This window comes from Pelobates fuscus, chromosome 3 (genome assembly GCF_036172605.1).
Source record: "Pelobates fuscus isolate aPelFus1 chromosome 3, aPelFus1.pri, whole genome shotgun sequence".
In the NCBI taxonomy this organism is placed as follows: domain Eukaryota; kingdom Metazoa; phylum Chordata; class Amphibia; order Anura; family Pelobatidae; genus Pelobates; species Pelobates fuscus.
The window spans coordinates 48,492,966-48,520,781 of NC_086319.1; the positions used below are offsets into that span (position 1 = coordinate 48,492,966).

A 27,816-nucleotide genomic window follows, 5' to 3' on the forward strand; every position below is an offset into this window, starting at 1 on the left:
AAGGTATCTTTAACCCTGTATATAAATCTCAAACTTTACCACCAGCAAGGCACCCCCAGTCCATACAGTTACATCTACCATGTTTGACAGATAGTAGGTATCAAGCTCTCCTCCAGCATCTATTTATTTGGTCTATATCTCACAAATGTTCATCTTTGGAATCTGAACAACTCAAACTTAATTGTCTGTCCAAAACACTTTCAGTCGTACTCTATGTTGTACACTGTCACCAGTTTCTTAACAATTTCTGGCATGGAATAGCCTTCATTTCTCTGAACAAGAATATACTGACAAATTTCAGAAGAAAGCTCTGGCCATCTTGAGCCTTTAATCAAATCCACAATTACTGATGCTCCACATACTCAACTAGTCCAATGAAGACCAGTCTTATTGTTTCTTTAATTAGCACATACCTTTTCAGCTTGCTAACATACATTTTGAAGGGTTTTCTAATGGTCAATTAACCTGTTTAAATTATAACACACCATTGGAACACTGGTTAGTTGGTATTCCATTAAAAATCCGCATTAACAATGTAAACCGTGTGTTTCTGATTGATTGTTATATTAATGGATGTATATGTAGCGGAAACACAATCTTTGTTCATGTTTTGACTCTAAACTGTACTTTATTCACAAATGTATTTCTACAGCGCATACAACAAAGCCCCCCAAAACTGTGCCTGTTCAAGATGCTGTTGTAACTCCAGAAGATGTTCGTTATTTCACAAATGAGACAGATGACATTGCCAATCTAGAAGCTAGTGTACTTGAAAACACTCATGACATACAATTGTGGATCAAGTTGGCATTCAAGTATTTAAATCAGAATGAATGGTAGGTGTTTTCTTTTCAAATACAAATTTCATTGTTCAGTAAATGGTTTTTTTTTCTTTTGTTTTATTTTACATAATGCAAGTTATGCTATGTTAAATCTGCCCTCCCCTTTCCCGTTCATAGGTATGTTTTTATATCCCAATTAAATTTATTTTGGATACATTGTAGTGCAAGACATCCATTTACCAAGCTGATTTAAAAGCTGGAGGTTTGGTCCTATAACAGGTCTGATTTTGCTAGTATTTGATATATATATATATATATTTTTTTTTAATTCTTTATTTTTGTTGTGCGGGTAGGTACAGAGTTTTCACAAACGCCACAACAGCATATATCAACATATATAAACATATAAAAAGAGTATGTTAGTGGTTTGCATTATCGCACATTTTTTTTTTCCTATACGTAAGCAGGGTTACAAGTATTGCCTGTAGTTGGTTCATCATTTAGCATTAGTAGTTTAGCTAAGCAGTGACTCTGTTTATGTATTAAGGTATTGTGGTTGCATGCATAAGCCGACCGGCAGGTCCCACTTCGAGGCCGGGAATCGGCCGTCTCCCCTAACTCATGTGTTTCTGTGGGCATCGTGTATGTCCAGTGCCGGCGGGAGCCGTGAGTTGCAGGCTTGCCCTTTTGTGGGGGGTAGTGTGGGTGTTCCCTGGGCTGAGATGCAAGATTTGGCTCAATTTGGAGTCTTGTTTGGCCCATTAGCGGCGTTAAAAGTGAGTTCCTCTTGAGGAGCTCCGGTTCTAAGCCACCATCTTGATCGGCTGTCAGGCCCCGCCCCCTATATTTTTTTAATCTTAAATGGACACTATAGTCACCAAAACAACTTGAGCTTAAACTGTAAATCTTTCAGTCTTCTTATTTACTTTAACACAATCTTTAACAGTTTTATCCAATTCTTTTTTTTTTTTAATTCTTTATTTTAAGCGTGCATAGAAGAACACACAGTTTAGCACAGCCACACAGCTTGCATTCATATAGACATAATTTGTGTGGCCTGTCAAGTCTTGCACTTTTTTATGTGTTTTAGTCGCGTCCTATTGGGTGGTACTTTAGAGTTAGAGGTAAGTGCCCGGTTAGTGGTGCGGATTTGTCTACCCCATTAGGTATTATATCCAGGTATAGCCTGTATGTGGTCTGTGGCTTGCTGTGTCGGTGCCTAACCGGCCCGTAGTGTAAGTGTGGGACTGTCCGGGCCATACCGTATTTTAAGTGTTGTTCGTGAGGCATGTTCCCTACACGGGGGGGGTCCGGCCATGCTATGCCTCGCCGTGGGTATTACGCCTGGCTGTGTCAGGTGTCATCTTGAGCTAAGCGCTGTATTCCTGTCAGGTGGGGGGGGGGGGGGGGGGGGAGGAGAGAGGTGAGTCTTGGCCTATAGGCCGTTCAGTCGGTGGAGGTATGAATGAGTGAGTGAAAGTCGCGTCCCGTCGGTAACAGTATATAGTTGAGCTAACGGTGAGAAACAGGCAACGTAAAAAGAAAACACAGATACAGAGAGAATCATAGGTCCTTATCGGGCATGTCTGCTTCAGGTTGCTGTTGCTTCAGCTTGGTCTCAGTGCGTTCTGCGTGGGACAAAGGGTTGCACCCGGTCAGGGTTCCACTGGTGAGTCGAGCAGACCCGGCTTGGTGTGTTGTAGGTTGGAGAGAGTCTTTCGCCAGGCCCAGGGTGTGTAACAAGGCTGCTGCATCGTCGAGGGAGCTCACTGTGTACTTGGTCTCATGCTGTTGGAGCCATATAGCTCGTGTCTTCAGCCATTTGTACGGTATTTTGTGCTGTTGCAACAGTGTGGTGAACGGCCTGAGCGACCGACGCCAGGCGAGTGTACTGCCAGTCAGGTCAGCATAAAACGATAGATTCATTTTCTCGAACTTATAAGGGGAGCACTCCCTGGTCGCTGCCACGACCGCCATCTTATCTTTAAGGTGCTGGAATCTGATGATGAGGTCTCGAGAAGCCGCGGCAGGTGCCTTCGCTGGCTTCGGGGCTCGGAAGAAGCTGTCCAGCTGTACTGCCTTAGCGTGTCTCGGCGGTAGCAGAGCCGCCATTAGCCGCCTCAGCATGTGTGGGAGCTCCTCGGCCAGAATATCTTCTGGGATGCCCCGAATTTTCAAATTCTTGGCCCGCCTTGTGTCCTCTATTGCTGCGAACTGGCGTTCGTGTCTGTCAGTTTGGCTTTTGAGGCCCTGTACTTCCCGTTGCAATTCAGCTATCTGGGATGTGTGGTCTGTGGTCGATGTCTCCAGGGTTCCGATTCTCCCCGCTAGGCCTTGGATGTCGGCCCGGAGGGACGCGGCGTCCGATTGGATAGTCCGTTGGAGGTCTGCTAGTAGGGACTTTAGAACCGCCGTTGTCACCGGGGAGGCATCCGTTTCCCGGGCACTCTGCCTTGGCATTGCCGTCTGTGGTATGGCTAGCGTTTCCTCCCCGGAGGAGAAGTCATCTGACGGTTCTGAAAAGGTTTCAGGGTAGGCGGCCATTTTGGGGCCGAGCGCCCCCTGCGAGTGTCGGAATAGTTCGCGATGTCGGGGCCCTGTCTCGGTTTGTCTGGCCTGGGCTTCTTCGTTTACGCCCCATCCTGACGACCAGGTGCCCGACAATCTTGTAGGCTGTAAGGTTGCCTGTTTGGAGGTGGCAAACGGGTGAATTTGCCTCGTTTTTGGCTGGTATAGCGGGAGCTCATATGCAATGCGACTTTCCAGCTCGGCTGTTAGCTCCGCCCCCCATATCCAATTCTTAAAACAACTCTTCACCAAAATCCCAACCATTTCATCATACTGCTGTTTAAGAAACATGTTATAATGAGTAGGATCTTTGCAGATGATAAATTGAGAAAGGTGTCTGGTCAACTTAAGGTTCTTTTTTTATTCTTGAAATGTTACCTGGCGATATCTTTGTTTTTAATGTTGGCAGTTCAGAGTTGATGTCTCTTATTACCGTAGTTTAAGCTTTCATAACTTGATGCCATTTTTATCAGTAACACGGCATTTCACCAAATGTCAACTTGAACCTTTCTCAGGAATATAAAATATGCAGTGCAAAAATGGGATACTCTTTGCAACTTCTCTGTGGTTATTATTTCCTTATTATCTGTAACAGAAAATCATTGTATATCTGTAGTCTGCTGCCATAGTTCACATATTCTGTAGTAGTGGAATTATGAAATGGATGTTTGGCATTTATTCTTCAAAGCCACAAATAGCTGTTTTGTTTTGTTTTTTAAACAGCACCCCTTCTGAGTGTTTAGATTCAGCATTGAACGTTCTGTCCCGAGCCCTGGAATATAATAGAGGAAATTCGGAAATCTGGTGTCATTACCTCAAACTCTTCTCCAAAAGGGGAACCAAGGAAGAATGTCAGGAGATGTGCGAGACTGCTGTAGAATATGCCCCTTCATATCAAGTTTGGTGGACTGTGAGTATTCTGTCTAAATGTTTGAAATCTAAATTTTATCAGTAGAATGCATACACGGTTTTTACAATTGATACATGGTGGTAGTGAGTGAGTAATTTTTTTTTTTTTTATTCTTTATTTTGGTGTGCAACAAAATAGTAACATTCAGGCTTGCTTTGCCACGACAGCTTCTACAAGCTCAATGTAGATTAACAATTCCATACAGTGTCATGACATGAGAAATCATTTGCACTTTTTTACGTGTTAGAGATATGCTTCAGTATATGTTGTATTATAATTAGCTTTACAGGTATACGCATGCTTAATAAGATAGATTAAATGCTTGAAGTGATAAAAGAGAGAACAAATCTGGTATAAAGCTTAAACTAGATGAGCTCTTGAGTGAGTACATTTTTATGGTTTCAATTTCAAAAGTCCCACTATCATGAAAAAAAAATAGCCTACAGCATGCGCCCGGGTAAAAGTGAGTGATAACTTTACTGAAAACTACCCCTTAGTTCCCCCCTCTCAATGCACAGAGAATAGAAGAATGTCCCAAGTCCTGGGCTGAGAGAGGAGTTAAAACAGAACTGAAGGGAGAAGGCAGCACCACCATTTGTCACATGTCACCAGAATGCTATGCTTTCTGACAGCGGACGAAAACCTACGCACAAAACTAATCTTATCAGACTTAAGTCTTAGTACGCAATGCTGCAGTAAGTAGAAATACACATGTGACCACAAGGTGCATATTTAAATTCCAAGCATCATTATTGTGCTTGAGTAACACTTAAGATTAGCTCTCTGTCTGGTATTGTGAGGGTCCTAAATCCCATCCAAAACGCATGGGACAAAATTATGTTGAGGTTACTGTATGAAAGATGCCTTTCTGTAGCCCACCCTAGAAGAGAGCTGTCACTGTGTGTTTGATATTTTTTACATTAATTTCTTGCTTTTTTCTTCAGTACTTGACCTTGGAGTGTTCCTTTAATGGAAAGGATTCAGTGTGCAGTAAAATATTGCAGTATCTCATGTGGAGACTGGAGGAAGAAAAGGAATCAGAACAGCTATCTCTGCAGCTCCTGGAGACATTACTCTACCACATACATCTCAGCCTGTTCTCCGGACGGCTGCAAAATGCTCTGGCTCTTTTGCAGGTATATTTGATGAATTAAACCGAATGATCATGTTTACCGAGTTTTTGATCTAAGTATCTAAATAATAATCTTTACCGTCCCCCCCCCACTTTTATCTGGTCAATAAAGCACAAAGTTGGCATAGTTTTGTTTTGGTACTTATACCTATCTCGTCCTGACAAGAAGAAAACTGCCATTAACAAAAGGTCACATTTCAGTGCCTTACTGCAATGTCGGACATATAAATGTGTCTGCCAACCATTTGGACAATTCTGGGATAGCATTCTGAAAGTGACTGCAGTCACCATGGTATTCAATGGAATATCCATACTGCTTGTTCCATTTGTAGTATTTTGCCCAGAATTAAAAATGTTTTGGCCTTGCATTATTTTAGCTGCTTTGTGAAGTTTCCATAGGAATACTATAGCCACCCATCCTCTGCAAGGATGGCAAAGTTTTCTTTCCAATGTTAACCTGCCCCAGAGGTGCTTTCATGAAATAGAGTAAAACTGTCAGGTGGTCTTACTGGCACTTCAGTGTGATTTGGTAAAGTTACAGTATAGAGCAGTGTCAAACATTGAAGGGCATTCAATGTTGCATTGATAAAGGGACAAAAGATCCCAAAACGTTTGTGTTTATGCATGCTCTTCCAATAAACCAGTGGGCCTTAACTAAGCTTTTTTTTTTTTTTTCCCTCTGTTTAAATTTTTTTGCTAAGCTAGCTATAGCAGTCTATATACCTATAGTTTGCTAGGTGAAAGTTTTACATTTTTTGCTGCATTATAGTGTGGACTCTCCTACATAATTCTATTTTAAACATTGGCTCTATTTCTAGAACTAATCTTACCCCTAACACCAGCTCAAAACCCTTACCCAAACCGTAATGCTCTCAACCTCTAACAGTACCTAAAAGGGATTCCCTCTACTGCTGCCACCAGAGGAATTTTGCAGCTTATACAGTACAGATGGCTCTGTGCTGTTGGGTCACAGCATGAGAGGGGGATTTCCTTTCAAAGCTACTGCTTTTCATGCTGATAACGCAGGGATTGGTGCTGGGCTGCATGCACAGCCCAGTGCCGATCACCATTAACATGGGGCATCCTGGTCCTTTCAGACTCTAGGGCTTGCCTCTGCCTCCTGTAAGCTCTGAATTCTTCAGCTCATCTGTCAGCCTGTTATTAATAATTGTGGCCCCCAACTGATTGAGGGAACCCTCCGTTATTGAATAAGGTCCAAGTTATGCGTTTATTAAAGGGTTAACAACAGTAAATAGTCACCTGCAGCTGGGGGTTACAGTGAGTGACATTATATATTAGTATGGACGTGTGTTTCAGAGAAGTGTAATGGATTCCTGTCTGCATACATGCTTTCCATGTTACTAGTTGTTTGCTAATTTGCTTTGGGTGGAGGCAGGGGGTAAAAGTATGGCTAATATTTTGAATTCTTTAATTTCCATCTGATTTTCTTTAATATCCACATTCTCAGGGTTTTATCTATTTTTTAAATTTATTGGTGTCTTAAATGGTTTCCCTGCATTCTTATGTGCTTTGCAGAATGCTTTAAAGTCACCCGACAAGAAAAGCATTGGCGATTACCTCACCCCACAGGATCGCTGCTTAGCATGGCTTTCCTACATTCACCTCATGGAGTTTAGCTGTCTACCTGCTACATTCTACGATCCATCTCACAGCAACCCCTCCAGAATGGTTAACAAGGAACCATTTTTAATACCTTGGACAACTCCCCAAAGTATTATCACTGAACCAGCTATGCTGCTTGCGGTGTTTGAAGGTTTGTGCCACAATTGCTTCTTATTTTCTCTTCCTTCTTTTTCTCCCAAAATTCAATGGTTTATTATTGTTGTATGTATCACCTTATGAGCACATGTAATACCGAGGTAAAAGGTATTCAATTGTAGCAAGTACTAACATTCCGTTAGTTCTACTGAAGGGACTGCTTTTTATTACTTTTGTCCCAGAATTTTTTATTTTTTTTATTTTACATTTAAAAATAAATTCATATGTACATTATGAACAAATATATAGCCCCGTTTTTACCCTTTGCCCCCCCCCCCCTCCTCTGCTCCTTTCTCTCCCGCGCCTTTCTCCTCTTTGTCCCCCGTGTTCTTGTCATCCATGTACAGAGCGGACTGCAGATATGTGTATGATAAATACGACCCATTCAAATGAAACTGCTCCCTGAGACTTCTTCTCACACAGAGCTTATTAAAATTATAAAAAAAATATTCTAATCTGATTCTGTTTCTGTTAACATTATTAGCTGCTGTATCTTCATGTTCAGATGAAAACTTGACTACCAAGCAGAGAATTGAAGTTTGTCTACCACTATATAAAAATATGATTGCGTTGCATCTTCTTATAAACAGGTAAGTTTTAGTGTTGAATTTTGGCATTTGACTAGTTCTGTTAATGCATGCAATATTTATGTGTATCTGTTTAAAAATAAATAAAAATATTTATATATTTTTAAGTCCCGATGCAGCATTGAATCTCTGCAAAGAATTGCTGGAATTTTCTGGTGATAACTGTGAAATCCTAGACTTGCTGTGTTCAGTGTATGTGAAGATGGGCCAGTCTCAGAGTGGGATCGACGTTTGGCTTCCTGCATTCAAGAATAGTCCAGGAAACGCACAGGTTTTTTATCATGGCTGCAAGTTCCTTGTTGCACAGGTAAGTACGTATGGCATATTCATTCAGGGTTATTCCTTAAACGCAGAATTTTTGCAAACTAGGTTCTGAAAAAACAGGCAAAAATAGTGGTTTTTACTCTTGTCCCACACACATTCACAACTTGGCTATTTTTGCCTCCATTTTACCAGTCAATTGTAATTTACAAAAATTCAGAAATATTCAATAACCCTGATTTGTATTTTTCGGCACATACACATTTTTTTGGGTTCTCCTTTTCTAGACCAGCTTTGTATTTTGACCACGTGGCTAATTTTCTACGGGTAAAGTCAATAATGTGTTTTGGTTTCCATTATATTCTATTCATTCATATTTTTCTCTCAGGGTCATTCTGGTCTCATTCCCTCCCTAATGCTGCAGTTTGTACAATCATTTTGTAATGACACGGATATCAAGCAGGAGAAGCGTAATCCTGCAGAAATTCTGAGGTGGGTTCTAGTTTAATTTTAAATCATACAGCAAATGTTTGTGTAAACTTATCTTGTCATTGGCTACTCCTGGAATCTCACTGTTATGTGAATCAGGAGCTGTTTAACTCTTTGCCAAAACAATAAATATGAATATCAATATTACCCATGAGATTAATCATACCCAGAATCTGCTAATCTGCACACTTTCTAGGGTGGTAGGGGTTGAATATCAGAGCAGTATTTATGCCAAAACATATAAATCATTGCCATTTTGTAGGTGTCGGGGTGTCCTTTTTGAGCCATTTACCCTTCCTGTAGTGCGGGATATTGAATTTGTGGGCTGTATTGTAATTAAATGTAATAGTTGTTTTAGGAGATGCTAACATAGCTTTTAACTTTTTCTTTCGTGTTAGTTCTCTTTTGAATTTCACAAATCCATTGAACTCTCAGACACCAGCTTGTAAGCCAGAGGAATCAGTTGACATTTCAGCTATGCAAAAACCATACCTGTGGCTTGTATTCTGGTAAGCATCCCTTCTTATTATCTCGTCTGTCAAACATTGATTTATTTAAAGCCACACATGTTTATTTTCCTATGTGAAACACATTGGCAAACTTTTTTATAAAACATTTCAATCAAGTATCACTTTACCCAGCCTTGTACTAAATAGGCAAGTTTGCTTTTGTGCATTATTCTACCAAAGTTTGGTTGTATTTGAAACTAACTTTCTTACCAACAGTCTATGGAAGACCCTTCTTCCAGGGAACGCTGGTGCAGAAAATGTGTATGAAACAGCACTGGGGTCTGTAATGCAGCAGGATGTACTTGAGAAACTTTGGATGGAGTAAGTAGTCTTCGTTTCTGATATTACAATGGGCAACAAGTAACACCCAAAACATTGCAAAATAATTTACTGGCTATCCTTTTCTTTTCAGTTATCTTGTCTTTACTAACAGAAAGATTGACACATCCAAAAATAAAGCTCAAGACAGCAAACATTTTACAGACCTCGTTAACAGATGTCTGATGACTGTTCCTACACGATTTCCCACCCCTTTTAGCACAGCCGATTACTGGACCAACTATGAGTTTCACAATAAGGTATGTGGATGCTTTTCTTTCCTGAAGCTGTCTTCCCACAAATGCAAATTTTGGGGGGGGATTTGTCAATCTCCTGTTCAAGATTTTTGTTCTATCTCCTCCAATTAGTATGCTTCATTATTTAATTTATTTCAGACGTTAAAACTTTGAATGCTGAAATAGTATGAACTAACCAGTGTGGTTAGTATTTTATACAAAGATTGAGTTCGGGGTTTTGGTTTTGTTTTTACACTATTTCAGAAAATATCTTTTTGTTTAATAATTTTCATAGCATTTTTTAAAAAGATCCTTTCCATTCCAACTGCCTATCATTTTTGCAGTTAATTTAAAGAACGGTCTTCCGAATTTAAAACTTATTTTTTTTCCTTATATATTATATGGTTACTGCACAAATATTATATAATAAACTCTTCAGTTATCCTCATTTGGCATCACTGATTAGCAGTTCCACCAAAATTGTAAGCTTAAGTCTAATGTCCATGACCAATACAGTGTTCTGTAGTGGTTAAAGGAACATTCTGTCCCAATTCCAGCTCCATAACTTTATTTCAATAAAGTTGTTTAGGGGCCTGGGGGGGTCCTAGAGCTAGAGGCTTTATCTCTCCTTATAGTGTTTAACTGATCTTAAATTATGTGTGATATTTCATTGAAAATGCAATTGATATGAAAATGATCATTGTTATGTATTCTAATGAGCCCTAATGATATGTCTTTTATATTTTAAGTATTCATACATATTGGGTTGTCTTACCTTTATTTTGTTATTTTCAGGTCATATACTTTTATTTAAGTTGTGTTCCAAAGGCACAACATTCCAAAATATTGGAACGCTTTTCTTCCATGATGCCTTCAAATCTTGGCCTTGCACTCAGGTTGGTTAATATTGGTTTCAGCCACAAATGAAGAATTTGAGTTGTCTAAGGACCACAGGCTCCATCTATTAGGCACTTTTGACTTCAGAAATAACAGTCTGACACAGATCACTGTCAGAAATCTATCCTGCCCCTGTGCTGGAACATTTCTAAAACAGTTTGTGAAGAACATGTTCACTTAAAGTATGTAATCTTCTAATTCACTAGTTCCCCTTGCTACTGTATGTAAACAGAGCTACAAACATGATTCTTATTTGTTGTCGACAGACAAATGCGCTGATAGACGTGAATATATGTAGCAAACAAGGAAAAAAGTGGTAAACCGCGCCCAAACAGTACAAGTAATAATAAAGATGTATACATACAAACTGTCCTATAATAAGGGATGTATGGAACCTTCAATAGAAAAATACAAAACAATAATAGTGCAGTATATCACGCAAGTAAGAGTAGTTAAAACTTATAAAAGACTAACTCACACTTTGCAGAGCTACTCAGAGCTCTGCCGTATAGCGCCTAGACGGTACAATCCCCGTCTCAGGATGTCAAGTGATGGTGCAGTGCGGGGTCCAATCCTCCACAGTAGTATATGGAAAAAATAGAGATAGGATCCAATAGTATAGTATGTATTACAAACAGTGTTGGTAAAAAAAAGGAAAAATATCCTACTTACAGATTTCAGAGCAAATATCTTGCTCTAGTATGTACAGCATACGGTGGTATAATCCCCACCAACGGATATATGTCAGGATTCAGGAAAATCAGGAACAGCAAATAAAGTAGTAAAAACTGTAACTTTATTTAAATATAAAATATGTCTATAATAGAACAAAATGATATAAAATCAACTACTTAACGCGTTTCGCCCAGTCTAGGGCTTCTTCAGAAGTATCAAGTCCAAGTTTGGGTAAAATCCGCTTATATAGGTGTCCCTGATTGATGAAATTTAGTCCTGGTGTGATTTCGCTTCCTACTTCCGGGTCGCGTAGGAAGCGAAATCACACCAGGACTAAATTTCATCAATCAGGGACACCTATATAAGCGGATTTTACCCAAACTTGGACTTGATACTTCTGAAGAAGCCCTAGACTGGGCGAAACGCGTTAAGTAGTTGATTTTATATCATTTTGTTCTATTATAGACATATTTTATATTTAAATAAAGTTACAGTTTTTACTACTTTATTTGCTGATCCTGATTTTCCTGAATCCTGACATATATCCGTTGGTGGGGATTATACCACCGTATGCTGTACATACTAGAGCAAGATATTTGCTCTGAAATCTGTAAGTAGGATATTTTTCCTTTTTTTACCAACACTGTTTGTAATACATACTATACTATTGGATCCTATCTCTATTTTTTCCATATACTACTGTGGAGGATTGGACCCCGCACTGCACCATCACTTGACATCCTGAGACGGGGATTGTACCGTCTAGGCGCTATACGGCAGAGCTCTGAGTAGCTCTGCAAAGTGTGAGTTAGTCTTTAATAAGTTTTAACTACTCTTACTTGCCTGATATACTGCACTATTATTGTTTTGTATTTTTCTATTGAAGGTTCCATACATCCCTTATTATAGGACAGTTTGTATGTATACATCTTTATTATTACTTGTACTGTTTGGGCGCGGTTTACCACTTTTTTCCTTGTTTGTTTCACTATTCTGAGTAGGCGTTGGGAATTCCTGCTCGGTTCACTGCTGCCCACCTTTAGTTTATTTAGTGAGCGCCTATTCCTCTTGTTTTTAGTGAATATATGTAGCTCTATATCAAAATTCTGTATTATAAAAAGAAACTTATTTTTTATATATTCATGTTGTACCTTTTTTTTTTGTAGGGTACTTAAACAAGAGATGGAGGAGAACAGTATTGAAATTGTGAAAATGCAATCCAAGATGTTTACATATATCTTCCCAATGTGCCTGCCCATCTGGAAAATGTAATGTACAAAATTAGCTGTAATATATATATTTGTATCTATTATGTAGCTTTCAGGTAAATCTATTAATTTATTTTATAGGGTCAGGGTTTCACGTTGCTTGTATGAATATTCATTGTAAGGGAATTTTACCATCATCTGGTTTGCTGTGTAGATAGTCTTATGTAACGTTTATTATATGTATCATTGTAGCCATTTAATCAGGGAATCAAGGTTTTCTGCTATAGGCACCTATTCTATAAAAGTATATACCATACAGATATCTTACTATGTATCTTTTTATTTTATGTTACTGTGTATCCTTAGAGCCATCGCTGTGGAATCCTTCATAAAGGGACAGAAAGAGGTAAGCCTTTGCACTCTTGATCAAAAGTCTAGAAAAAATATCCAACTTTATATTGCATTGATATTTTTTTTAATTTTTATATTTTGGAATGGCGGAGGGCGACAGATGTATAAGAAATTTTGGTTAGATGAGTTACAGAAAATGTATTTGATATTTGAATGTATCGCACATTCGCACTGACCTCGACATAAATATGTGCATTATAAACCTTTGAGAAAATTGAAGTATCACGCCAAGATTTGTTTGTAATCTACTGCAGTTGTTTGATCGTAATGCTATCTTAATAAATGTTCTAAACTGCCACTAGTTGACCATATATTTTTTTTTCTTTTTTTTCTTTCTTTTTTTTTTTTTTCTTTCTCCCCCCTCCCTCAATTTTTTTTTTCTTCTTACTAGGTCCATCAGCTGTATCAAAGAGCCCTTCAGACGTTTCCTCTGTGTGCTACTCTCTGGAAAGATGTAATGTTTTCACCTGTTCTTTCTAATTGGGTTCTTTGTGTCTTATATCTGTGTGCCATATCCATTGTGATTTCTCAGACATTGGCCTAATCACGTATGCTTCCCCCATCTTTTGCAGCAACTCTTGTTTGACGCATCAGAAGGAGGTAAAAGTGATAACCTGAGAAAACTAGTTTCCAAGTGCCAAGAGGTTGGAGTCAGCCTAGATGAGCTCTTAAATTTAAACACAGAAAGCAAGAATCGCTGAACACTGGGTGCAGTCAGGCCAATGTCCAATTCTTAATTGCCAAAAACATCAAGATTAGTTTGGTACCTTTAAATCTGTGTGAGGCAGACCTCTCCTGATTCAACAATGCTTTCTGTTACCCGGTGGTCATATATACTGCTTTTCGCAGACTGGAGAAGAGAATTCCAAACTCTAGCCTGCTTCCAGGCTCGGCAAGGTTCTCTTTACATCATGTACGTAAGTATAGTACATCACAGTGACTGCTGTTTTATTGTTTGTCTGTCTGTGTTTATTTTCTTCCCTACCCCCTATCCATTTATTTTGCAATCCCCATTTGTTGTGCTGTTTTCTAACTTGCTTGACTCTCTCACTGATGCCTGTGAGACCCTAAGTATGGGATTAGCAAATGATGCTGTTGCTTATGACCCATAAGCAACCTACATCTAATACAAATTCTTCTAAATTTGGTAATTTAAAATGGAGAGTGGGAGGGCTATGATTCTTGTTGAAGTTAAAGCAAAAGCAGCGGGTCGTTACAAAAAAAATATAGCTGTCGGGGCCGTCAGTCTGCTAACTGCACTTGAGGGATATATATAATATATATCTATATTTTTTTTTTATATATATATACGTATTGTTTTGTTTGTTTCACATTTCTGCATTCTGGACTCTAAGCAGAGACTGTTAAACTTGAAGAAAAAAAAAAATCTCTATTACAAATGCCAGTGCATCAGAACCGAAGAGTGGTCAATTACTATGTGCAATTTTTTTCTTTGTGAAGACATTTAATTTATAATAAAGTTTAACAGTTTAAAGTACAGAATTTAATGAAAATAAATGCTTTGTATTATAATACTACCATGTGTAGTATTACAATTGTTTATACAAACCTATTTTAAATATAACATTTGAAAAAAAAAAAGTCTCTTGGTTTTATTTTTCTGAAAAAATTTAATTTCTGATTGTTATATACTCAAACAAATCATTCGTACATTTTTACATAATGGCAAGCCGTATATGATAGGAAAATGCCACCTTAGTATTCTGAAGAGAATATAAAGCACAAGGCTTCTTTTAACATACTAATTTTTCCTATAATTTGACTTGACACCATTCTCATTCACCACAAGGACGATACTCTGTCAGAAATCCAATCTCTGTAAGTACACTCACACTAAATGACAATATAATCTGCCACCAACATCCTCTCCAAGTGCAGGTATTGGTTTCTGTGCACCTGTGGGGAGGGTTGCAGCAAATATCCTATTCCCAACGGCAGGATTCTGCATTTTCTTTTTGTTTGTTCCCCACGGAGTTGAATACAGGTGTCAAAGGGAATCCAAATTGCTTTAAGCATACTTGAATAAATGAGGTGTCATGAACTAGCGTGGAGTTTTTCTTATATATTCACAATTTCTCTATAACCTATTTCAAACAAGCAAGTTTATTTTCCATACATGTTATTCCAACCCCTCATGCTTTCATGGTTTATACAAGGAGTACTGCTCAGTTTAGCAATAATAAATACAAGACTATAGGGCAAACTAGTAAAATGTTCTAAAGATAACTGTAGTCTCCCTGTTATAGTAATTTCATATTATATTCTTGAGTTAATTTAAAGGTATAATTAAACATTCATATATAGTAAAACAAATAGTTCACAATGAATAAGAAAAATAATCTAGTCTGGAAACACTTTATCAAATAAAACTTCAGTTATAGCGTCATTGATGTGTTGCAGAGTAGTAGATACATGGATCAAGGTTACTGGTTCTAGATACTCAAATGTCCTGCGTTAAACTTCTGATTCATTTCATGTGTTTCTTTATATTCTACATCACATAAAGAGCGTTTCGTTACTTGATGCAGTCATTTACCATCACCTTGGATATCTCACTGACCGTTTCCAAATTACAAAAATGAAAGTAGAAAAACTGGTAATTAAGTGCTTCTGAAAAATTTTTTTTAAAGGTCAATCACAGAGTTGCTAAATATATACAAGCTCTAAAACATATACGTATTCTACGGCTTGTTTAAATTAAGAAAATTCTTCTTCTTGGGCAGACGTGTGTGTGTGTGTGTGTGTGTGTGTGTGTTAAAAAAAAAAAAAAAAAAAAAATTCTGTGTACATCGGATGCCAAATTTCAAAGACATTTACTGAAAACATTGAGGGCTAGTTGATAGAGTACACAAAGTGTACATGCAGTGATCAAACCTTTTTATAGTGTCCTGGTGGAATATATAAAACCATTTTTCTTGATTGAAGTCCAAGTGGTAAAACGGTAAACACCAAGTATTGTACTGCAGTGGAGACAGCCACTATAACCTCCAGATGTTGAATTCATAAAGGATCACCATATGGTCAGGAACACAACCGTATTCCTGACCCTATAGTGTTAATACCACCATCTAGCCCCCCTGGGCCCCTCATGCCTCCAAAAAAAAATCAATATCTACTGTTTTCCTGTTTAAGTGGAAAAACATCCTAATGCTGCAGAACAAAGGAAGGGGTCTAATGAAAAACATGGTTTGTATTTCTAAGGCACTGTGGACAGAAAACTAAAAATATAACCGTAACAAACATTGACATGTCATTCACCGCAGCTATACTTGAAGAGAGGTCTCCTGGAGTGTGAATCTTGAATATTGAAGGGTTGCTTAAAGGAACACTCAAAGTACCATTACTACTATAGCCAACCAGGCACCTGTAGCCACATCCACTGCTTCCAGTGTGAATCTTACAAATTACCATAATCGCTACAGCCAGCTAGGGAGCCACAGCCCATGCTTCCAATCTTGGATGATGATCTTAACCATATGATGATGGTCCTGCATACCCCTACTAAATTCTGTAGCGCTAACCAGATCCTCCTAAAGAATAAGACTGGATGCATGCGCTTGGTGAGAACCAAGTACCGGTAAGTGTTAATAATTCGTAGTAGAATAGACTGCTTACCTGGGAACAGTGCCTAGATGTGTGCACTAGCAATTCAACCCACAAGCATTTAATCACTGTTACCACTTGGATGTTTGATGTTTAGTGTTTTGTTCTGTTTCTTGTCTTCAAACTATTTTGCATGTTTTTTTTTTTTTTTTTTTAACCTTTCATCCTTCTTTGTCATTGCTTGGATATCAGCAAGCAGCATTACACTCCTACCTACGCTAATGTAATAACGTAAAAGAGTCACATTTTTTTTTTATTTAAAAGAAATATGTACCCAATGAAAATATGCATTTACCTGTAATTATGCTTTTTTCATTGGGGTTATATGTATAAACAGTTTGCAAAAACTGCAGATCTTTTGTGTGAAGTCTGTACAAGCCCTCCTCCTTCTCAGCCCAGACTTTGTGTGGCTGCCCAATCACAGACTTCACAGTGCAGCTCAATGAGATGTCTTTACAATTCCTGCCTCTTGAGTTTAGCTCCACTGAGCTAAACAACTAGGAAGTAACAGAGCCTGTCATCTGATTGACGGAGGGGAGAGGGGTGTAACCAGGTTAATTTCTAAAAGTGACAATTCCAATTGAAAACTGAACTCAAAGAAGGTACTATTTACACATAAAGCACTTCAGTATGTTTGAACTGCTTTACGGTTCTGGACTGTCCCTTTAAACAGAGTCAAGTTTGTAGATGAATCCTATGAGACTCATTCCTCCATAAACAAATCTATTCTTTAACTCCCATAAACTCTGGGCGACATTCATCACAGCAAGCTATAATGGCTTAGTTTAGAGTGCCTCTTTAAGGATCATTTAATCTAGAACATCTGTATGGTTAGAATTAGATGTGTTCATTTATAATATTTTTGAAATAAACAGATGCAGTGTAAATTGGGGCTAAATCCACACAACAGACATTAATTCAGTCATATATCAACTTGTCAACAAAGGCAAGCCATGGGAACGAACAGTGATGAATTTGATTTATTTTCTAGAAGGAATATAATAAATGTAATTTAAGTATTATATATTTTCTGTATGCATGAATTATTTTTCACAGTCCAAAGCCTAAGTATATAATTTTATATTTCCATTAGCAAAAGATGAATCAGCACAAAGCCATTTCTTTGAATTGTATTGAAGTGCTATAGTGACACTGCCATACCTGGGTGTATTTTGACCAAAAGAACATCTGGAATTTGCAAAATGTTAATATAGAAGTGTAAAATGATAAGTTGAACAAGCAACCGTGTCTTAAGGCATTGAACCAAGAATGTTGATAGGGCTGATTAAAGCCATTATCTCCTGGCACATGAATTGAAATGTTCTGTGTTTCATCTGCTCTGATATTTTACAAGGCTCCAACAGATTTTTCTTTGCCATAAGTTTAAGACGTGCTTTGGAACATAAACCCATCACTGGCAAACTTTTAAGTAGCAAGAACAAAAAACAGCAATGTCACCAAGTCCAACTGATGTTTCTAATGGGCATTCCATTCAGAGCAGACACAAACCTGGAGGACAACTTAAGGCAGGGGTGCCCAAAAGGTAGATCCCCAGATGTTTCCAAACTACAGCTTCCATGATACTTTGTCATTCTAAAATAATTCTAAAGGCATGCAAAGCATCATGGGAGTTGGAGTTCTACAATATATGGGGGATCTACCTCTTGGGCACCCCTGACTTGGGGGTTTAACCTTTAGAAACCATTTAACCTAGTAAAGTAACATGCCTCCCAGAACCTCCAGCTCCGTGATAAGTTCATTGAGATGCACTCCCTCTAGCATGTAAGCTCATTGAGCAGGGCCCTCAACCCCCTCTGTTCCTGTACGTCCAGTGGTCTGATCTCAACTATGTGTCTGTTAGTCCACCCATTGTACAGCGCTACGGAATTTGTTGGCGCTATATAAATAATAAAATAATAATAATAATGAGGTTCTGGCAGATGGAGTGGTTTTCAAGTAATATATAAAGCGCACATTTGCCCTAGTTATTAAAATTAGGTAATATTTAACGTAGGGCATGCAAATTTGCAGTTAGTAATAGGATAAATAACACACAAAAGAGTCAAGGTAACACTTTAAAAGAAAACTTTTTATTTTTGTTAATTATTTGGGTTTATTTCCCTGGCTTTTCTCAAATTTTGTGTGTGTGTGTGTGTGTGTGTGTATATATATATATATATATATATTTTTTTTTTTAAATCTCTCTGCCAATTTTCCCATTCCCCTTGCATGAACAACTATGTTAAATGATATTCGGTCGGAATAATTTGTTATCCAACCCAAGATCACTTTCCTTTGCTTTGCTTCTGCACGTTCACAAAGCACTGACGCAACCAATAAAATCTAAATAATTCAATCATAAGCCCACTATAGTGGAACAGACTCAAATGCTCTGTAATTAATATTGTTAGGTTAGGACGTTCTTACTACCTTGACATGAAGACAGACTAATCAAGACATAGCCATATAATATAGCAGGATTAATAACCACTGGATACCGGTTATCTGATACCTGTGTAATAAAGCACACTGGACAGTCTTGCGAGATGAACGTGCTTTATATTGCATTATTTGTAAAATATTGACAGTACAACAAATTTATCTTACATAAGCTTTAAGGATTCTGACTTTGTGTGATAGAACTGCTCGTTAATAAGAACCATTTTCGGCCACACTCAGCACTTGTTCCCATTTAAAAACAAAATAGCAAAATAGATTCCATCTGTGACTGTGATCTGATGACATGGACAGCTGTCAATTTAGAATTGAATTTGAACTAAAAACAAATTCTTTTAAGATGACCAAATGCTTTCCAGATGGTAATGATTTTTTTTTCTCATGTACAAAGGAAAATAAATCTTTTTTTTCTCTCTGTTAACTAGGCTACCAGATCGACTAGAAAGACTAGGTTCCTTATACTACCGACATTTGATTATTCAGTTTAAGTAAGACTTTTCTTGAGCCCCTCAACTTGTCTAATACACAGTTGTCTTCATTGCCAGAATAAAATATTATTTTAACTAGTAGCAATAAATGAGTCAGTATTTTTGTTATTGTTATATACATTGGGTACCCTTCTTCAAATGATTTTGAGACTAGATACATCCATATGTACAGCGCTACGGAATGTGATGGCGCTATATAAATAATAATAATAATATGTTCTTAATTAATGTTGATTTAGAGATGATGCTGTAAACAAGGTTGTCCAGAAGGTAGATCCATGGATAATTTGCCAACCTTTAGAATACAAAACATCATAGAAGTTAAACTTCTAAAACATATATCTTTTGAGGACATCTTTGCTGTAGTATAGAGCAGGTGTGCCCAAAAGGTAAATCCCCAGATGTAGTGGAAATATAACTCCCATGATCCTTTGCATTCCTTTAGAATGACAAAGCATCATGGAAGCTGTTGTTTTAAGATTTTTGGAGATCTACCTTTTGGACATATCTGGTATAGAGTATTCAACGGCTGTGAATATGCGATCTGAAAAGAATCTGGAGATTTTTATTAAAAAAAAAAGAAAAATACAGACGACATTTAAGCCGATGCCCTCGGTAAATGAAGTTTGTCCCAGCTTGGAATGAGTTAGTATTATAATGTGAAGTATGAACTTCCATTTTACCATACCAGCTTGGAATAGAACAGTAGGATCCTGGATTCTCAATAGAGGCAAGTACATGTCAAACTGCTGTCTAATGGTTTGACAGTTCATGGTCCGATGGCTAAGTGGCAGAATGTTGGTGTGGCCGTTGGAGAGATCTTGAACTCTGACCCATGGTTTGCTTTGCTCAGCAGACCTTATTCTACAAAGGAACTCCCTATAGCCCCCCTATAGTTGCTTTTTTTTTTTATAATTTTTGAAACTCTGGAAGGGCACTGTCCCTACATTTGTGTAAGTATAGCAGAAAATCACTATGGATTAAGTAACTGTGTCCATTTTTGACACCTCAGTATCTTTTTATAAAATGTAGACTACCTAGCTTAAGGTAAATCCAGATTTGTTGACTTTGTGAGAGGTGTACTTTCCATGATTTACGTTATGTTTTTGTTTTTTTTTATTGCTGCTTGGCACTTATAGTTGTTTTCCCTCTTCCACTTTTGTTTCCATGTTTCCTCCTTTTAATCTTTATTGCCCATTAGCCTGCCGCCTTTATTTTCTCGAAAGGGTTTAGACACTTGACACTGAGCCTTTCTGTTAGTGACAACGTTTTGGCTTTCGTTCTCTTCATCTCTTATCTGCTAATGCCTGTCGCTGCTGCTAGCAAGAAGTGACTTAACCAACAGCAATATTTCTCCAATAATGACAGAGTTACCGACTGCTGATACTCAACACCAATCACTAAGTGGCTAATGACCCACATTATTCTCTTTGAAAGCTGCTCACTGTTACTTAGTGGCTGGTTTGCAGCCCTGTAGCTACTGTTTAATAGCTGTTACTAGAACCCAAAGCATGACCACCAGTCTCTTTCCTGGTGCTAATGAATTAACAACAGCTAATTCCCTATACTTGCTGTAGGAAAAAAAATACATAACATTGATACCGTAAGGCACATATTATCAAACCGCAGTAAATAAAAAAAAAATGTCAGATATCTGACATAAAACATAATGTGTTTCTTTCCACATTAAATTACACGTGTCCTTTAACCCCTTAAGGACGCATGACATGTGTGACATGTCATGATTCCATTTTATTCCAGAAATTTGGTCCTTAAGGGGTTAAACCCCAGTTTAATACATTCTATACACTGCTGCTATCTCCTGCTAAGTGCAATCACAGGGAGAAGGATGGCAAGCAGCCAACCCAAATGCATTTTTTTTTTACTATTTAAATTACATTCTTGCAGCAATAAAATGCAATTCTTCAGCCTTCACATACGCATACATCTAAACTTGTGTCATTATTCTATTTCACATAAAAGCCACTTCATAAACTTTAAGACATTACTAACCTTTTAGAATTGTTACTACCCAAAGGCACGCATATTGAATAGCTCCCTGAATAATAATAATAATAAAAAAAAGGTCTCATCTCCTTCTCTGCAGTTTTGTTATAATATAAAATACAAATCTATATATTTATCTCAAGAATGTAAGGCACAGAGTATCTTAACAAGTGGCAGGTGAGCTTACACTTGAATCTCCATTTGAGTGATTCTTAAAAATCTCCAATTTCGTAAATGTGCATAGGGACTTGGGATAGTGTGCAGGTAACTTTAAAATTTCCTGGCTAATCATGGCAGCATCACTTATACGTTTCACTTATGGGTAGCTCCTCCCTTAGCAGTCACAGGACTTATTTCCTGTCCTTAGCAAGTTCTCTACAGGACTTTAAAAAAAAAAAAATTTATGGCCACCTTCCTGCGTTTGTCGTGGGTTCGTTCCAAATGAAGTTCAGCCTCTCTCCATTTGAAGGACCCAGTAAACAGCCTGCATGAGCAGGACTAACTGGGTCAGGTTCAGTGTAAGTACTGAACTGCTGCGTGGGATTTGGTGTTCTGAGGGAAACACGGCTACAGGTAATCTGAGACTATGGGGTTGGTCCTCCTTAAAAATTCCCCTTGTTGTTTGTCTTGCCCCTAGCAACTGGGGTCTAAAAATTCCCTCCCCTAACATTGGTGGCAGTGTTTGGGATCCATACTATGGGGGTCCTCCTGTGGGGGGATCCTCTTTACTTACTGGTGTGCTGAGCAGTGGCGTACATACCAGGGTCGCAGGGGTCGCGGCTGCGACCGGGCCCGGCCCACCAGGGGGCCCGGCCGCCTCTGCGACCCGGTATGTACGCTCTGGGCCAGCCTCTTCTCCTGGGGGGCCCAGGAGCCGGCCACCTCCGGGCCCCCCGAGGCTGGCCCTGCTTACACCCGGCGGCCGGCTGGTGCGCGAGGGAGCACTCTCCCCTGAGTGCTTCCTCTTCAGCTCCCTCGCGCACCGCACTGATACCGGAGCCGGAAGATGACGTCATCTTCCGGCCCCGGTATCAGTACGCGGCGTGCGAGGGAGCTGAAGAGGAAGCACTCAGGGGAGAGTGCTCCCTCGCGCGCCCGCAGGACCAGCCAGCCCGCCGGGTGACCGCCCCCCCCAGGAGCCCAGCAGCACCACTGGACCCCAGGGAATCCCCTCAGCACTCCAAAAGGTAAGGAGGCTGGGGGGATTAAATTAAAAAAAAAAGTGTGTGTGAGTGTAAGTGTGTGTGTGAGTGTAAGTGTGTAAGTGTGTAAGTGAGTGTAAGTGTGTGTGTGTGTGTGTGAGTGTGTGTTAGTGAGTCTGTTTGATGTCTGTTAGTGAGTGTGTGTTTGTCAGTGAGAGTGTATGTTTTGTAAGTGAGTGTGTATGTATGTCTGTTAGTGAGTGTGTCTTTATCAGTAAATGTGTGTATGCATTTGTTCGTGAGAGTGTGTGTGTGTGTGTGTCTTCAGCACTTACCTTTCTCCAGCGCCGGACTCCCATGGCGCTGGGGATCCCTCCGCCTCTCAGCTCCGAATGCGCATGCACGGCAAGAGCCGCGCACGCATTCAAACCGCCCATAGGAAAGCATTACTCAATGCTTTCCTATGGACGTTCAGTGTCTTAAAATGGCGGAAGCGCCTCTAGCGGCTGTCAGTGAGACAGCCACTAGAGGCTGGATTAACCCTCAGTGAAACATAACAGTTTCTCTGAAACTGCTATGCTTTCAGCTGCAGGGTTAAAACTAGAGGGACCTGACACCCAGACCACTTCATTGAGCTGATGTGATCTGGGTGTCTGTAGTGGTCCTTTAAGTGTGTGTGCGCATCTGCATGCAGTGGCGTACATACTGCGGTCGCAACCCCTGCGACCAGGTGCCCGCCGCCATGTGTTGCTGCCCCGGCCCGCGCAGAGTAAGCACGAGGGGGGGGGGGGCCCACGGATCAATTTTCGCACCGGGGCCCCATGGGTCATGTGTACGCCACTGGTGCTGAGTGATCTTTCCTGAGGGTGGAGTCCCTCTCTGCCGCAGCAGGGGTGCCCTCTGTTGTTGCCTGTGGGTTCCTGGTGTTGCCAGCGTGGTTGGCTGGAACGCGGTGTGCGTTCCAGCAGGCGGAAGTGACGTCGCGGCTGGCGAAACCGGAAGTGATGCAATTTTAGTCCGCGAGCGTTTGGAACGCATAGCGTGCGTTCCAGCGGTCTGCGCATGCGCGGACCGGACAGTTTCCCGGCTCTATTTAAACTTGATGATACAGACACTCTGCCTGTGCACTGCATCAGCTGTTAAGGCGATTTCAGTCCTGGTTTCTCTGCAGTTCATCCTTTGCTATTATTTCTTGGCTGCCTGGAGGTTTTTACTGTCATTATAAGGTATGATTACCAGTTCTTCTGTGTTTCTTGTTTGAAGGTTTTTAGTTTTTGTTTTACTTGTCAGTTTGCCTCTGGCTTTTTTATTGGGAATTGTGTTTTGAATTTCCTTTGATTCTCCTTTGTAGTATGGATTCTCCCTCTCTAGAAAACATAGGTGAGCCAATTTTTTTATGGGGGGGTTGTTAAAAGAGTGCCAAACTAAGCCTGTAATATATGTTTATATATGGCTTTATTTCAGCCCCAGCAAGCATCTGGATTCTCCAGCAAGGAAATCAAGGGAAAAGTCCAACAAATGCATTAATTGTTCGTCGCCTGCTCCACATGGAAGGAACCTTTGCAGGGAATGCTTATTGGAAGCGGCAGATGCCCCCAGTGGGGGTTCCCCACAGGACGACCTTAAGCTCTGGATTTCCTAAGCTATTTCTGAGGGATTTAAGTCTAAAACGGTGTCTAGTGGTCCGAGTAAGAGACGCAGAGTGTAACCTCAGCCTTCCAGCTCTGGAGAAGACCCTGATGTGTGGGAGGTCTCAGATGATGGTGAGGAGGAATTTGAATAGACCTCCAGGTCTCTCGATTCGAAGTCTATTGATAGACTTATTACCCTTCTCAGAGGCACTCTTAGTCTCACGGAAGAAAAGTCTGTATTGAGAGAGGCTGACAGGTTCTTTGAGGACCTAAAACCGAATAGACCTACCTTCCCGGTGCATTCCTCGATCAGGGACATAATCCTTCAAGAATGGAATAAGCCAGAAAGGAAATCCACCTTGAAAAATTAATTCACGTGGATTTATCCTTTCTCTGCCGTGGACTGCTGCCTATGGAATTCAGTTCCTAAGATTGACACTGCTGTGATTCATATGGCAAAGAAAACTACGCTTCCTATTGACTCCATGGCATATCTCAGAGAGCCTATGGAAAAGCGTATGGATGGAGATTTGATTAAAGCCTACTTGGCCCTGGGCTCCGCCCTTCATCCGGCAGTGGCACTGACCACTCTCTCCATGGCCTTAAGAGTGTGGCTCGCTAATTTGGAGGAGGACATTGATCGGGGTGTCCGTAGGGAACATCTTTTGGAAAGCCTCAAGGACTTTAGCCTTGCCACGGAATTCTGTTCAGAAGCCTCCCTAGACATCACTCGCATGATTGCCAAGAGTATGACCCTGTCTGTGGCTTCTCAAGGGCCTTATGGCTTCATTCGTGGGGAGCGGACAATGCCTCTAAGGCGTCCTTGTGTGGCCTTCCGTTCCAAGGGGATCTCCTATTTGGCAAAATTCTGGAGGATGCTATTCAAAAAGCTGCGGATGGGAAAAAAGCATTTTTGCCTCAAGTAAGCAGAAAGAGCTTTCCCTCCTCCTGGAAGAATAAGCGCTTCAAGGATCGGTCCTTTTGGGACAGCAGAAGCTATAAACCAGGAAGGGAGTATTCCAGAAATTCTTCATGGAAATCCTTCTCACACTCTTCTTCCAATAAGGCTTCCAGAGGAAGAGGAGCTAGAACCTCTGGGAAGAACTTCTGAAGGTCTTCAGGCCCGTTCGGGGACTGTGGGAGGAAGACTGAAGTTCTTCTACCCTGTGTGGGCCAAAATATTACAGATGTGTGGGTCACATCCATCATAAAGGAGGGTTACAGGATAGAATTTTCCTCTCGCCCAAAATTCGCTTTCTTAAAAAATCCAGGGTGTTGGCAGGCATCAAACGAAGGGCCATGAGGACCTGAATTTCTACTCTTCTGGAACAAAAAGTGGTGGATGAAGTTCCAAGACAGGAAAGGTTCCTTGGGGTTTACTCCACAGTGTTCTTGGCCCCAAAACCCCAGGGAAAGTGGCGTCTCATCTTGAACTTGAAGGGTGTAAACTCCATGCTAGATGTAAGGACATTTAAAATGGAATATTTACAGACCATCTTGAAGAGCGTCAAAAGAGGAGACTGGATGACCTCCATAGACTTGAGGGACGCCTACTACCAAATCACTATAAACCATGATCATATGCAGTTTCTCAGGTTCTGGGCGCTAGGAAGGCACTTTCAGTTCCGGGGACTACCGTTTGGCCTCAGCTTGGCGCCAAGAACGTTCTCGAAAGTTCTTGTCACTTTGATAGCCTTCATAAGGGAGAAAGGAATCGAGATCTTCCATTACTTGGACAGCATCCTTATCATAGGTCTATCTCAAAGGATGGTAGCTCATCACACGTTGGTGGCAATGAATATTCTTCAAGACCATGGTTGGCTTCTGAACGTGGAGAAAAGCTCCCTAGTTCCTTCTCAGACTATCATAATCCTCGGAGCAGTGATGAACACTGTATCTGCCCATGTGTTCCTGTCTCCGGAAAGGGTCACAAAAATCAGAGACAAAGTAGGGAAGCTACAAGGTCTCGAGACTGCCTCTGCAAGAGAAGTCATGAGTCTCCTGGGTTCTTTGACATCAACTATAGGGTTGGTAAAATGGGCCCAGTGGAAGTTTCGTCCGGTCCAGAATTGCTTCCTTCTCCAGTTCGACAGAGTGGGAACAGATTGGGAGCAAAGGATCTCTCTACCCATGCCCATGAGGAAAGGGTTGAACTGGTGGAAGAACAAGAAAAATTTGGCAACAGGCTTCCCGTTGGAAGAACCTCCTTGGAAGGTTATTACAACAGATGCCAGTTCTTTTGGATGGGGTGCCCACTTCAATTCCACATGGACTCAAGGGAAGTGGACCCGAGAAGAGAGTCAACTACACTCAAATCTAAAAGAACTGAGAGCTGTTACCAAGGCCATCTTGGTGTTCCTACCACAGATCTTAAATTCTTGGGTACTGAGCAAAACAGGCAACCGAGCGGTTGCTTCATATGTAAACAACCAAGGTGGCACAAGAAGCAGATTGCTCTTGAAGGAACTAGCTCCGTTGATGACAACCGCCATGACAAATCTCCAGGGTCTGAAGGCAATCTATCTTCCAGGTACGGAGAACGTGAAGCAGATTTCCTCAGCAGGAAGGAGGTTCTTTTGGGAGAATGGAAACTTCACCCGGCAGTCTTTGCTTGGATTGCCAAGCGGTGGGGCATGCCCCAGATCGACCTGATGGCATCCTCCCAGAATCATCAGGTGGAGAATTACTTCTCCCTCCACCCGGACAGTCAGGCAATGGGCCAGGATGCTCTCTCTCTTCCTTGGTCATTCGATCTGGGGTATGCGTTCCCTCCCCTACCCATGATACCCAGGTTCCTGCGGAAGGTTTGGTTGGAAGGAAAGAAGGTTATTGCCATAATTCCGATTTGGCCTCGGAGGCCGTGGTTTCCCCTATTGGCTATGACGAGCCAAGAACAGCCTTGGCCTTTTCCTGTTATGGAGGATCTGCTAACGCAGGGCCCAATATTCCATCCTCATCCGGAACGCCTCAAATTGGGGGTATGGGTCTTGAAAAAGAAAGACTTCAACTACTAAGTCTCTCAGAAGCAGCGGTCAATACCCTTTTGCAATCAAGGAAAGCTTCTACTTCCTCATGCTACCATAGGATCTGGTATGTGTTCCGGGAATGGGCTTCGGCCAAAAATATTGACTTCTTGCATCCTCACAATACTGAAATCTTGGAGTTCCTGCAAGAGGGTCTGGATAAGGGCCTTAGCCTCAGCACTCTTAATGTTCAGTCTTCGGCACTTTCAGCTTTGTGCAACAGCTCATGGACTTCAGATCCTTTGATCTCTAGGTTCTTCAAGGTTGAGACCTCCTGCCAGATCTACTACCCCTCCTTGGGACCTTCCTCTGGTGCTCAATTACCTAACTGAGGATCTTTTCGTTCCTCTTGAGAGTTTGGATGCTACTCTCCTGACGTATAAACTTTGTTTTTGGTGGCAATTACTTCCGCAAGAAGAATTTTGGAGATTAAAGCATTTTCTACCTTATCTTCTTGTCTACAATTCTATCATGATAGGGTGTGCCTGAAGCCAAAACCTGAGTTTCTTCCTAAGGTGGTCTCTCAGTTTCATCTCTCTCAAGAAGTGGCCCTTCCACCATTCTACCCCAATCCTTCTTCGCAAGAGGAGGTTAGGTGGCAACGTTTGGATGTCATGAACTGCCTGTCTATGTACCTTAAGCGTTCTGAGTCTTACAGGAAAACTGACCAACTCTTCGTTTT

General features: G+C 40.5%; 1 protein-coding gene across 2 annotated transcripts in view; it reads left to right on the forward strand.

Annotated features, from left to right (window-relative positions):
• ZFC3H1 (zinc finger C3H1-type containing) overlaps positions 1 to 14,265 on the forward strand; it is a 48,693-nt gene extending 34,428 nt beyond the window's left edge. For both annotated transcript variants that reach the window (XM_063447000.1, XM_063447002.1), the window contains exons 21-35: positions 653 to 836; positions 4,074 to 4,260; positions 5,205 to 5,396; positions 6,929 to 7,166; positions 7,656 to 7,761; positions 7,867 to 8,065; positions 8,408 to 8,511; positions 8,907 to 9,017; positions 9,234 to 9,338; positions 9,430 to 9,595; positions 10,367 to 10,467; positions 12,310 to 12,411; positions 12,718 to 12,757; positions 13,154 to 13,216; positions 13,335 to 14,265. In XM_063447000.1, the coding sequence (XP_063303070.1) occupies positions 653 to 836; positions 4,074 to 4,260; positions 5,205 to 5,396; positions 6,929 to 7,166; positions 7,656 to 7,761; positions 7,867 to 8,065; positions 8,408 to 8,511; positions 8,907 to 9,017; positions 9,234 to 9,338; positions 9,430 to 9,595; positions 10,367 to 10,467; positions 12,310 to 12,411; positions 12,718 to 12,757; positions 13,154 to 13,216; positions 13,335 to 13,463 (2,027 nt within the window). In that variant the 3' untranslated portion in view covers positions 13,464 to 14,265. The remainder of the gene's footprint in view (positions 1 to 652; positions 837 to 4,073; positions 4,261 to 5,204; positions 5,397 to 6,928; positions 7,167 to 7,655; positions 7,762 to 7,866; positions 8,066 to 8,407; positions 8,512 to 8,906; positions 9,018 to 9,233; positions 9,339 to 9,429; positions 9,596 to 10,366; positions 10,468 to 12,309; positions 12,412 to 12,717; positions 12,758 to 13,153; positions 13,217 to 13,334) is intronic.
• Positions 14,266 to 27,816: the final 13,551 nt, after the last annotated feature.